The sequence below is a fragment of the Schistocerca piceifrons genome, chromosome 3 (assembly GCF_021461385.2).
Source record: "Schistocerca piceifrons isolate TAMUIC-IGC-003096 chromosome 3, iqSchPice1.1, whole genome shotgun sequence".
Classification (NCBI taxonomy): domain Eukaryota; kingdom Metazoa; phylum Arthropoda; class Insecta; order Orthoptera; family Acrididae; genus Schistocerca; species Schistocerca piceifrons.
In genome coordinates this window covers 106,968,436-106,981,992 of record NC_060140.1, presented here as the reverse complement: position 1 = coordinate 106,981,992, position 13,557 = coordinate 106,968,436, and the positions used below count along the sequence as shown (strand labels likewise).

Here is a 13,557-nt window from a genome sequence, read left to right as displayed (position 1 = left end):
AAAGCAAAACCTTTTAACTGATGTGTGTGTTATCATCCTATATCTAAACATTTGTTTAAAGTTTTTTGTAAGATATCATATATTTACAGAATTATTATATTTTGAAAATTAGATGATTCAGAGGTAAAAAAAAAGTTTGAAATTGCAAGAAATCAGAATTTATTATAAAATAAATGTACAAAATTATTTCATTGAATTTTTACAACTCTTTTCATTGAGTAAAATTTGTCTTTGTGTGATATTGCTTGAAACAGTCAGGTAGACACAATCCTACATTACATTCTTCACACCACCATCTCGTCTCCCTTCTCACTCGTTTGCCAGTACTCCGTGCGCCCTTCTCAGAGCAAACAATGCAATATCTTGATGCATATTTCTTGCTTGTTGTCGATGGGACGTGAGAGGGGAAATGCCTTGCTGTTAGCCTGTTTGCTGCTGAACCCTGCTTTTCATTTTCGTTGAAAACTTCGCCGGATTTCTCCAGTATTTGTTTTCCCAGGTTCACCATAAAAGTAAACAAGCTGGTTCGTTTGTGAGAGACAGGCCGAAGTTTCTTGTACAGAATGTAAGAATTGACCACGCACATCATAAATACATGAAAAAATACCTTTTTCCACCATTTCATCGTTCGTCGTTGAAAATAATAGGAGGTCACCAGCTGATCTCCATGATCAACACCAGTTTTATTTTTATTATAATCAAGTATGAGATCAGGCTTCAGTTTTTCTACCATTCCAGCCTTGGATTTTGTCTTAGTAACACTACTTGTCATTCTATGTTTGGTAGAAAGGGCAAACACATCCCTAGTATCTTTCCAGTGAAGTGCTAGCACGGAATTTTTTCTCTTGAATACGATTTCACCTCTTCTTAGTTTATTCTGTTTGAATTCCTGTGGTAGGCCTCTTCTGTTTCTCATTACTGTGCCAACAGCAGATGTGCCCTCATCAAACAACTTTTCAAATAATTTTACAGAAGTATAAAAGCGGTCCATGTACAATGTATGACCCTTACGTAGATAACTGTTGCACAAACGTAGCACCACTGAATCTGCACTGTTGTCTTTTTCACCTGCACCGGTGTACACTTCACAGTTCAAAACATATCCTGTTGCTGAATCACTTAGAATGAAAAATTTTATACCATACCTGCTCGGTTTGTTCTTGATATATACTCGAAATCGAATTCTCCCTCTGAATGGACATAAACCTTCATCAACTGTGAGATTCTCGCCAGGAGAAAAACTGTTCTTGCTTTTCAGTACAAAGTTATCAAAAAAAGGTCGGATTTTGTGTATAGGATCATGGTTTGGTTGACCCCTTCGTACATAATTGTCGTTGTTATTTACGTGAAGCATAAAGTAAATTGACCTAAATCTGTCTCTTTTCATGATTTTTGCAGGTAAGGAGGAATCTAGCATTAGGTCATTGCTCCAATAGTCCGTAATATTTGGTTTGTGTACAAGGCACATGTGAATAATTATAGCAAAAAACTGATACATCTCATGTAGCTTCACAGCAGACCAATTGCCCTAAAGCGACGTGGAAGTTATTTTATTTTGCATCCGCAATTTGGAAATTGTTGCTGCAGCGTAGCGGTTTGTTTCTGTCTTTATATTTTTGATGACATTTGCGTCAATAAAGACGCTCCAACAGTCAAATTCAGTGCTTTCGGCGCTCAGAGGTGCCAAGACATTACTTACGCCTTCAAAGAGCGGCAATTGTTGTAGGACATCGTCATTTACCCATTCAACAACGTTGTTTTGGGACTGCTGTTGTTGTATTCTGCCTCTGCCTTTTTGAATGGGAGCTTCACACTCTTCTAATACGTCTGATGGCTCATTTTCATTTTCGGACCACTCGTTGTTACCTTCGAAATAAATGACATAAGGCAGTGAAACTGCCAAGATTACAATTGTGATTCGTAAACACAATGACTGACCATTATAATTACCATCTATTTCAGAAGAACTATTTTCAGTTTGAAATCCATCATCGTCAATTTCAGATCCAGATTCTTCCAGCAGCCTCAGAATTTCCTCTTCAGTCAAACTGTCCCCCATTTTACGACAAACGTTTGCGATAAAGACAACTACATAAGCACACTGCAAGAGTGAATGCGCGGGAATTGTTTTGGCGCCTTTTTTGAGTGACATAGCGCTTAGAGGATGCAGGAACACCATCTAGCGGTCGTCCGATGTACTACAAGACCGAAACACTCAACTCCAGATGTCACTGCACGGATATAATGCGCCGCAACCTGAAATAATAATCGAGAAGGCGGCGCTTGGAGAATCTCCGAGCGCCGACTGTTACGGCAATAAATGCGCGCTCGTAGTTTCTACGGGCAATGACCGGAATGTGTTAAAAGTTGACTTTTTGTTTATTTTTTCACTGTCTTCCATTAGGGCACCAGAAAACTGGTAGTCTCCTATGCAGCATATAGATTTGTCTGAAAATAATGTATTTAACATCCCTTAAATAAAACTACAAACAAAAAATACTCGGTAGGATATCAGCAATTTCACTTATGTCAGATCCTGTTTTTTCAGTGAAATCCTCCATCCCTGTGCACAAAGAATTCGTTACTGTTTGTCTGACATGTGACTGGTCTTTTTTCTTCAAAACACAGAAATCATTCACCACAAAGCAGAACAGAAGGTAGATATGCTGACTTGGGCACATTAGCTTTGTCAGTCTTATCTGTGTCTGATTCTAAATCAGAAACAACTGAATCCACATCTCTAGGTGCTTCCCTAAATGTTTCAGTCAGTTGCTAATAGGTCAAATTTTCAGCATATATACTGGGTGATGAAAAAGTCAGTATAAATTTGAAAACTGAATAAATCACGGAATAACGTAGATAGAAAGGAACAAATTGACACACATGCTTGGAATGACACGGGGTTTTATTAGAACCAAAAAAATACAAAAGTTCAAAAAAATGGCCGACAGATGGCGCTTCACCTGATCAGAATAGCAATAATTAGCATAACAAAGTAAGACAAAGCAAAGATGATGTTCTTTACTAGAAATGCTCAATATGACCACCATCATTCCTCAACAATAGCTGTAGTCGAGGAATAATGTTGTGAACAGCACTGTAAAGCATGTCCGGAGTTATGGTGAGGCATTGGCATCGGATGTTGTCTTTCAGCATCCCTAGAGATGTCGGTCAATCATGATACACTTGCGACTTCAGGTAACCCCAAAGCCAATAATCCCACGGACTGAGGTCTGGGGACCTGGGAGGCCAAGCATGACAAAAGTGGTGGCTGAGCACACGATCATCACCAAACGATGCGTGCAAGAGATCTTTCATGGGTCTAGCAATATGGGGTGGAGCGCCATCCTGCATAAGCATCGTACGTTCCAGCAGGTGTTTATCAGCCAGGCTGGGCATGCTGCGATTCTGTAACATATCGACATACCTCTCACCCGTCACGGTAGCAGTTACAAAACCAGAATCACACCTTCGCTCGAAGAAAAAAGGCCCGATAACGGTAGATGTGGTACATCCAACCCATACCGTGACTTTCTCGTCGTGCAATGGAGTTTCCACGACAGTTCTAGGATTTTCAGTAGCCCAAATTCTGCAGTTGTGGGCGTTGATAGACCCTCGGAGCATGACATGAGCTTCGTCGGTCCACAACACGTTACTCAACCAATCATCATCTTCCACCATCTTTTGAAATTCACATACTGCAAATGCCCTCCGCTTCACTATATCGCCAGGTAACAGTTCATTATGCCGATGGATTTTGTACGGATAGCATCGGAGGGTATGCCTAAGTGCCAACCAAACAGTAGTGCATGGAATACCGGTGCGACGTGCGACTGCACGAGTGCTGACTTCCCCGTGCGTAGACAAACGCGCTACAGTCTCCATTTCTTCCTGAACTGTCTCAGCAGCATTATGCCTTGTGCTCGGTCGGCCACTACGGGGTCTATCGTCTAAACAACCCATGGCTTCGAACTTCGAAATCATTCTCGCCACAGCTGCATTTGTCAATGGACCTTTACCCGTTCGAATCCCCGTCCTATGGCAATAGGACCATAACGCTGAGCTAGCACATTCCCCATTCTGATAATACAGCTTCACTAAAAGTGCCTTTTCAGCTAACATCAACATGCTGCAACTGCTGGCGCATGTGATTCTCTCTCTCATTACAGCTCCTTTTTATACACGATTGTCATACGCAGTCACTGACGTTTTGCTGTCCAGCGCCATCTGTCGGACATTTTGTGAACTTTTTTTTTCCTAATAAAACCTCATGTCATTCCAAGCATGTGTGTCAATTTTTACCTCTCTATCTACATTTTCCGTGGTTTATTAAGTTTTCAAATTTATACTGACTTTTTGATCACCCGGTATATTAGAATCAGCCAACATCAGTATGTGATGTAGGAGGCTCAGGTTCTATGGGTACCTACAACAAATGAACAACAATAGGCTTACCAAAAAGATCTCAATTGTTAAAAGCTACAAGACTGGAAGCCTGTGTCTTAATGAAGTACTAAAGTACTTGAATTTGACCGGGATCTCTGATCTTGAGATAGAAGATCGTTCCAAATTTTGTGCTATGGTAGATCTTGGACTCCACCACCTAGAGTCCCTAAATCTCAGAAGCCTCTTTCACAGGAGAGGAAGGAGAAATTATCAGCAGGGCTCAAGAGATATTGGGAATGGAAGAGAGCATCAAAGAAGAACTAGTCATAAGTGATCTATAGTGGGCTTAAAACAGTAATATATTATTATTTATTTTCGTTACAGCCAGCTATGGGCTATGTTTACACAACTTCCCTCACTTTCTAAAGTTCTCTTCCTTCCTCTTTTGCCAGTACTCCTTCATCTGTTGGCTCACTCGTGTACATTCTTCTGCTGAGAATACTCTGGTCTTCCTCATTTTCTCCTGGAAGAAATCCTTTACCTCCGCAACCTTTTTCCTAAAGATCTGCCAGTTCACAATTTCTCCTGCCATGATCCCGCATTTTTCTAGATCCCAGTGCAATTCTTTCACCCATGGAACTTGTGTCTTCCTGTTCTTCTGGAAGAGAAGAATCTTGTTGCTGAGCCCCTCTCATTCCATTCTTTTAATACGTCCATAGAAAGACAGTCCTCTTTTCTTCAGTGTGGTGGTGATATTTTCAAATTATTGATAAAGTTCTTGATTTGATCTGAGGTGGAATGTAAATTCATTAGATACTTTTCTGGGCCCAAGAATCTTTCTAAGGAATTTCCTTTCTTTCTTTTCCAAGTCAGAAAGTCCCTTCCTGGCTATTTTCTCAGATGCATATAAACATTCAGGTTTGACGACCGTGCTGTAGTGTTGGAATTTGGCCTGGTATGAGAGTGATTTCGATTTATATGTGTTCTGACACAATCTGAACGCTATTTCCATTTTTATTGCCCGTTCTTTAATTGCTGCCTTTTCATTGTTGTTTGGAGTAAAAATCTCTCCTAGGTACTTGAACTTCTGAATTCTTTTGATGTCGCCATACTTGGCCCTCATTGTCCAAACTGGATCAGTGGCATTTGTGTTCATATATTGTTTCTTCTCAAAATATATTTGAAATCCTGCTTTCACTACTGTTTCCTCGAGGACTTCAATCTGTTTAGTTGCAATTTGCAGATTCTCTGCAAAAAACACTATATCATCTGCAAATGCGAGGCATTCAAATGTAAGCCCAGATTGTTTGCTACTTAGCATGATTCAATTTGGTAAGTTGAACTGACTCATTTCTTTTCACCCTTCCCAGATAACTTTTTCTAAAACGAAGTTGAACAAAATTGGAGAGAGACTGTCTCCTTGTCTCAAACCTGTTTTGATTTCAAAGGGCTCTGACAGTTCTAAAAATTTAATTTGTGATCGGGTGTTTGTTAGTGCTTGCTAAATTAGCCTCGTTGTCTTATCGTCTGTCTTTCAGCACTTCTATTAATATGTCTCTATCTACTGAGTCATACGCCTTTTTAAAGTTCACAAATGTCGTGGTCACTTTCTTATCAGCTGCTAGTGTCTTTGTTTTGACTGAGGTTTTGATGGTAAAGATCTGCTCTGCACAAGGTCTTCCTGTCCTAAGGCTGGCTTGATATTCACCTAGTTGTTGATCTGTGTGTTGTTCTATTCTATGTTTGAGAGCAATGGCAAGGATTTGGATGCTACTGGTAGAAGTGATATTCCTCTGTAATTATTGACATTGAATTTGTCTCCTTTCTTGTGCAATGGGCGGATGACAGCATCTCTCCATTATTCTGGGATCTCTCCCGTGAGCCAGATTTTTTGAAAGAGTCTTTCAAGTCGTTCCAGAAAACTGTCCCCTGCGTACTTCAAAAGTTCTGCAACAAATGAATCTTTGCAGTCACTTTGTTGTTTTCAAGCCCTGGATGATCTCTCATATTTCCTTTTTGTCTGGTGGGGTGGAATCAGGACGTTTATTTTGTGGTTCCTGGGAAGTTAATTTTTCTGATGGTGGGTCACCGTTGAGCAACTCTTTGAAGTATCTAGCCAAGTGTTCACAATTATTCTGTTTGTTGTTCACAATCAATTTGCCCTGATCATTTTTGAAACAGATGTTGGGTGATGAGTAACCTCTAAGTTTTGATTTAAATGTCTGATAGAAGCTTCTGGTGTTGTTCTTCTGGAAATTCTCTTCCAGCTCCTTTAATTGATCTCTTTCAAATCTTCATTTGGTGTTCCTAAATACTTTTGCTGTTGTCCTCCTTTGGGTTTTAAATTCTTCGAAGTTCTATTTGGTAGAATTCCACTTGTTCCAAGCTCCAGAACGTTTCCGTAAGGCATCTTCACATTCATCATCCCGCCATGGATGTTTCTTTTTCTTAGCAAAGAAAATTGTTTTTTTCGCTGCTTCCTGAATCTTCTGAGCCATTTTGTCCCACTTGTTAGAGTTTAACGTGTCAAGTTCATGCTGATGCTTCACAACTATTTCTTCACTGATTTTCAGTTCTTCAATTCTGTACTTCTGTATTCTGAGGGTTTTCCTTCTCTGATTTCCAGGGATTGGTTTCACTTTGGCCCTTGTCAGGTAATGGTCGGAATCAAAATTAGCACCCTTCTGCATTATTTCCTTCAGGCTGACGGTCGCTTGGTGATCAATTTGAAATTCTCCTAACATGGGATGGGGTGACTGCCATGTTTTCATCTGCTTTGGAGTTCTGTTAAACTGGGTGGACATAATTTTCATTCAAATGATTCACAAACATCGATCAATCTTTCGCCATTTCTGTTTGTCCTTCTGTGAGCTACATATTTGTCCACAATGTTCCGGAATTTTCTCTCTTTTCCAATCGGGGCATTGAAGTCCCCCATAAGGATCTTGACACGCTTGTCTGGGGTTGTGACCAAAATTCTTCTACCTTCTCTGGGTTCTTTCTATTGTCTTCATTGATTGACGCATGGGCATTGAATATGGTGTATAATTTGTTTCCACTTGCAAGAGTTACTATAGACAGTCTAGGAGATGGAGATCTGAACTCTACTATAGATTCAGTTATAGAATTATGAATGAAGAAGGGCCGTTCCAGGGATCAACACTGCATTCTTCATTTTCTCTGTTTTCTTAACCTTGATAGCTGGTCATCCTTTCAGTATCCTGTAATTGCCCATAGCTGACACTTCATCTGTTGTGAATCTTGTTTCTTGGACTGCTAGAAGTTTGATTTTGTATTCATCAAGTACTTTGATCAGTTCCTTTTGTTTTCCAATTTTCAATAGGGTGTTCACGTTAAGTGTACGAAATAAATGTTTCTCCTTCGTTCTGAGTTTGCAGGGTGATGGATCCTCCAACTGATGGTGTAGGGCCCTCAGAATCCATTGCATTACTTGAACCAAAATTTTGGCTCCGGACTGAAACAGCTTGCCATCATGGTAGTTCCATGGGTTTATATTTGTGGGATAGGGTGAAACCCTACCCACAAAGAAATAATATATAGTATATTGGATTCCAAGTCCCTGTCAACAAAATAAAGTGGAATTCTTTCTGGTGGTGTAACTGTATTTAATAATTTGTTGCAGATATGACAATAAATTGGAAATATGCCAAAACTGGAAACAATAAATTCTCTATCTATCTGGATTTTGGATTTCCTTAGTAAGAAACAATGGTCATTGTCAATAAACCATTTTTTAACTGACTAATAACATATGCTGTCTAACTTCAGTGATAGCAACAATGATATTACACACACACACACACACACACACACATATACACACACACACGGGAAATGTCATCCTGGGCACTAAAGTCTGACGTTGGTGAGCGGCAATTTTGGCTGAGGCAGTTGGTGTGGGTCTAGAAGAGGTGCAGGGCTGTGAGGGGGAGGGATTGCTGAGGTTGTGAGAGATGTAGGAGAGCTGCATTTTGAAGAGTGCAGGGACAGGACAGTGAACTGCTAGGTGTAGTATCAGGAGGCCGTGCTGGGGAGGGAGGTTGGGTGGTTGGTAGAGGAGGGAAACAGAGAAGGGCAAAGGACTCTGCAGGTGTGTTGGGTGGATAGCAGGCATTTGTCAGTCTAGAGTGGGAAGAAGCCAGATGCCACAGGCTGTGGAGCAGTCGGGCGAGGACATCGTGTTGGTCAGCACGCTTGGACAGGTGGGTGGTCTAGCTGTCTCTTGGCCGCAGTATGACAGTGGCCCCCCATGTGGGGAGACTGCTTGTTAGAAGTCTGCCTTTATAATTCCGCACAGAGGTAAGTTGCAACCATATGGCTGCTTTCATGGGTGGCCCTGCCTTTGATGGGTAGGGAATCCCAAAAATGTGGTGGTGGGAGGATGTATGGGGCAGGTTTCACATCTAGGTGTATTACAGGGATATGAGCCATGGACAAGGGGTGGCAGCAAAGATGGAATAAGGACAGACAAGTATACTGTTTAGCTTGGGTGGGCAGTGCGGAATACCACGGGGGAGGGGGGGGGGGGGGGAGATTATTTCTCATGTCAGGGCACAACAACCAGAGAGTAGAAACCCTGGTGAAGAATGCAATTTGGCTGCTCCAGTCCTGGATCGAACTGGGTCACAAAAGGGTGTGCTCTTTTGTGCCAGACAGTGGGTATGTGGGGGATGTTAGGTGCTGGGGGTTGGTAACACTGTTGTTGACAGGCACAAATGGAGCCATTTGTGAGGTGGAAGTTGTCATCCGAGAAGGTGGCTTGTTGGGCTGAGGAGGACCAGGAGAAGCAAATGGGACAGAAGGTGTTGAAGTTCTGGAGGAATTTAGGTACAGGTATACTTACACTCAGTTCAGTTAGTGAAGATTTCTTCAGTGAATCTGAATCAGGTGAGGGATTTGGGATTCTGGGTGGGCCCATGAATAGATTGGCATGGGATGATGCCACGAGGATGATAATTTATGTACACGACAGATGCAGCTCACTATACTTGTATCCCTATGCTAAAGCATGTTTTTATAAACATGGGGTTCTCCATCATCAAGGGTGTTATAACTGTCTCGTACTCCCACCAGTGATGCGGAAGATAACTTTTACAACTCTTCGAGGATATTGACCATTCACTCAAATCTAACACCATAGGTCTCACCTCCGACAATCTGTCCTCACCGTAAGCACACCACAACTATGTGACGCCCTCTCTGAGAAGACATTACATTACATGGTGTAAACCAGTTGTTATCAGCTGGGCTTCAGAAGGAGCAATCAGGTGCAGAATCCTCAGCCTCTAACCATTTCAAGTGAATTATATGACATGTACGACAGCTTGTGCTACTATGTTGACTATTGGCTTTTTTACTTGGACTTTTTTGTGGTCAGCATTATTGTGATCACAGTACGATAACCTTGCATGGACTTGGTATTGTCGTGTGCATACCTATTCAGTGTAATGCTGTATTGTCAAAAACTGTTGTTCTGAGCCCATGGCTGTGTGCAAAATACAGGGTGATTCTTGCAGAGAAGATAACAGCACCAGCCACCTTGTATAATGCTATTTATTTATATAAATAACACTGTACCAGTGTCCAGTGATGCTAATTATATATAAATGAATAGCATTATAAAAAGTGGCTGGTTGTTGTTATCTTCTGTCCAAGAATCAGCCCCTATTCTGTGTAACTTGATTACTGTCAATAAACATGTTCAAAGTGAGAGCCTTTCATAACATGTGCTATGGAACATAATGTATGACTAATTTAATGGCTTGGTTCAAATGGCTCTGAGCACTATGGGACTTAACATCTATGGTCATCAGTCCCCTAGAACTAAGAACTACTTAAACCTAACTAACCTAAGGACATCACAGAACACCCAGTCATCACGAGGCAGACCCCGCTGGGAATCCAAAATTCACACCATAGAAGCACATTTATCAAGAATTGGCATAGCCTTTCTTTCCAGCTGCAGCTTCATCTTCCTATCGTTTCACTCTGGTGCATAACGATATATATGTGTTTCATCACAAATTACAATACAATATAATAACCAAAAAGAATCATCTTATGTGCAACAACAGTAATACCTTCAGCCGAAGGTATTATCATTATTGCAATGACATAGCAGCTTCTGTCCCAATACCCATCATAAGACAGATTTATATAAAAATGGTCTTATTTCGTGTAGAAATTTGGAAGTCTATGGTAATTTTTTTATTGACATAATTTTGTTTTTTGGCTTGTAGAATGGAAACCCACTTCACACACAATTTTTTCACTTTAAAGCCCTTAGTGTTGGCACCACCTGTCCTCCCATACCATTCACGCACTAGGTAACACACCCTGTATAAAGTTTCTTGCTGCCCAAATTGACAAACTACAATGGAATCAGCACATTGATATTTTGGAAAAGCAGCTCAGCTAGGCACGCTTTGTATATATCTCTATTCATTGTTTTGACCTACAAGCAAATATCAGAGATAATTTTAAATTTCTCACTCTCCATCATACTACGGAATCAACTAATGGAATACATACTTACAGACAATAAAGTATTTATATGGCAAAAGCAAGCAATATGAATATAGAGTAAATTGCATCATGGCTGAGCAGTCATTGTGTCTGACTGCTATGTCGAGGACTTGGCTTCAATTCTCAATACTGCCGAGGATGTCTCCTTGGTGGGAGGACTGTAGGATGCACTAAGCCTGATGAAGCAAAGTGAGGAGCTGGGCACCACGTATCAGAAAGCTATGAGTTAGGAGTGTGGTGTGTTGACCACACGTCCATTCACACTGCATGCAAAAGCTACTATGTGCAGAGGATGACATGGTGGCCAGTCAGTTCCACATGGTCCTCAGAGCCGGAATGTAGACTAGAGCTATATAAGTGCTCATTCTGGAAAGGACATCATCTTACTTTACACTTATTTTAAAGTCCATTTACTGTTTTATGGTATTTGTAGTTAATGATAAAAATTACTTTCATATGGATTCTTGATTTACATTCATAACACAAGTTATAAAAATTCATTAATAATTGTGAAAGATGCAGAACCAAATCATTAGGATTAAAATACAGTTCACAATCTCTGAATGTGATAATTCAATGTCCTGTGATGTCCTCATGTTGTACAATCAGAGTCCCTTGACATCATGGCATGGAATCAGAGAGTTTGGTATGCATTCCTGGAAAATCTACCACCACACTACTTACAAGCAATTCCACCAAACATCAACAGTCGTTGATGCAAGATTTTGATGAAAAAGATTGCCTTTGAAGGGTGATACCTCAGGAGGGAATAAACCTTGCACATTCCTAGCTACATATGGCCAGGTATTATCCTGCTGAAACATGGCAGAGTCCCTACACACTATAATCTTAGTAATGCATGGGCTGTTATTCATTGTGTAGGAAGCAAGATTACTGTCACACATGATGTTTGCTTTTTTTACCTTTTAACAATGCAGGCAGCCAAGTCACAGTCAATATACATTGATCAGCCCAAATATTATAAACTGCCCACCATGATGTTGGATGCCGCCTGGTGGCGTTGAGGGCAAGTGACATGATAACAAAAGAATGCAAGCAGAGCACCGAGAATATGGGCTACAAATGAGGGAATCCATTGAGATAAGCGACTTTTATAATGGACATATTATTGTTACGCAGGGCCTGTAAACAAGTATCTCGAAAATGGCAAAGCTGGTCAAATGTTCATGTGCTACTGCCGTGAGCATCTACGGAAAGAGGTAGAAGGACACTGAAACTACCACTAGGCGCTAAATGGTTGGACATTATGACTCTTCACAGAATGTGTGGTTTGGAGGCTTGTCTGCTCTGTAAAGTACGATAGATGGTGATCTATGACATCTCTGCCGAAAGAGCACAATGCTGATGCAAGCACAAGTGTTTTGGAACACACCATTCATCGTACATTGTTGAACAAGGAGCTCCACAACAGACCACCCCTATGTGTTCACATGTTGACCCAGCAACATCGTTAATTACACAGGCCAACGATGGAAAAACTTTTTTACTGAAAATATCTTATTCTTATGTTTTTAGGGTGGGAAATCCAAATATGATACTTCCTTCACATTTTATAGTTAAATTTATTAAATTAAGTGATTTTTAAAGAATTTAAAAGCTTTTATAGAGTTAAAATAATTTAAAAAGGAGGTGTAATGAATGTAGATGACATTGGTAGCACTGCTGAAAAACATTTGCTGGCAAAAAAAGGTCGATTCTATTTTTGTGTTAACAGATAGTGTTTTGTTTACTGTCAACTTAACCTCACTTTCCCGTTTCCTGTACACACTCTGTACAATGTCTAATCATGGTTGTAAAAACTCTGCTGACAGTTTTTGTTATATTTATGGTGAATTTGTGATTAAAAAACACCAAAGAAACATTACAGACTTTGTGAAAAAGGTTTATCTATCATACTTTGGATCTAAACTTGGTGATCAAGATAAATCTTGGGCGCCGCTTAAGGTATGTTATGTGTGTGTTGAAGGTCTGAGTAAATGGTCCCAAGAGGAGAAAAAAGCTTTTAGATTTGCTATTCTTATGATATGGAGGGAGCCAAGAAATCATTCCGATGATTGCTACATTTGCAGTGTTGATATTACTGGTCATAATTCAAAAAACACGAAGGTAATAAGCTACCCTAACCTTCCATCTACCATCTGACCAGTAGGCAAGGTGTAGATTTGCCAGTTCCTGAACCACCAGATGATTTAAATTCTATTCCAACAGAAGTATTTTCTGATGTACAATGTGATTTAGATGAACCAAATGATGATGAATTCCATTGTAATACAGAAAGTCTAGAGCCCAAATTGTTTACTCAGACCAAGCTTAACAATTTGGCTAAGGACCTGGGCTCGCCGAAAGAAAAAGCTGAATTGCTTGGCTCTAGATTAAAAGAAAAGAACTTATTGGCAGTTGGAACCAGCATATATATGTATAAAAAGAGAGAGCAGCAATTCTCCAAGTTTTTTCAACAAGAAGGTACTTTAGTGTACTGATCAGACATTCGTGGTCTGATGAATGAGTTTGGTATTGAATACAAAAAGGAAGACTGGAGGCTGTTTATTGATTCATCAAAAACTAGTTTAAAGGCTGTTTTATTACACAATGGTAACATGTATG

The 13,557-nt window shown here is 40.3% G+C and overlaps 2 protein-coding genes across 7 annotated transcripts in view; one reads left to right on the top strand and one right to left on the bottom strand.

The window, feature by feature from the left end:
• The window catches only part of LOC124787739 (trifunctional purine biosynthetic protein adenosine-3), a 111,435-nt gene that overhangs the window by 82,997 nt on the left and 14,881 nt on the right, over positions 1-13,557 (top strand). The gene's annotated exons all lie outside the window — the stretch shown is intronic.
• On the bottom strand, positions 143-2,404 carry LOC124787740 (piggyBac transposable element-derived protein 4-like). Its single transcript, XM_047254601.1, has 2 exons — positions 1,951-2,404; positions 143-1,866 (listed from the first exon to the last, which is right to left on the bottom strand). Exon 2 carries the CDS (start codon positions 1,496-1,498, stop codon positions 212-214), a length of 1,287 nt encoding a protein of 428 aa, XP_047110557.1. The 5' UTR covers positions 1,499-1,866; positions 1,951-2,404; the 3' UTR covers positions 143-211.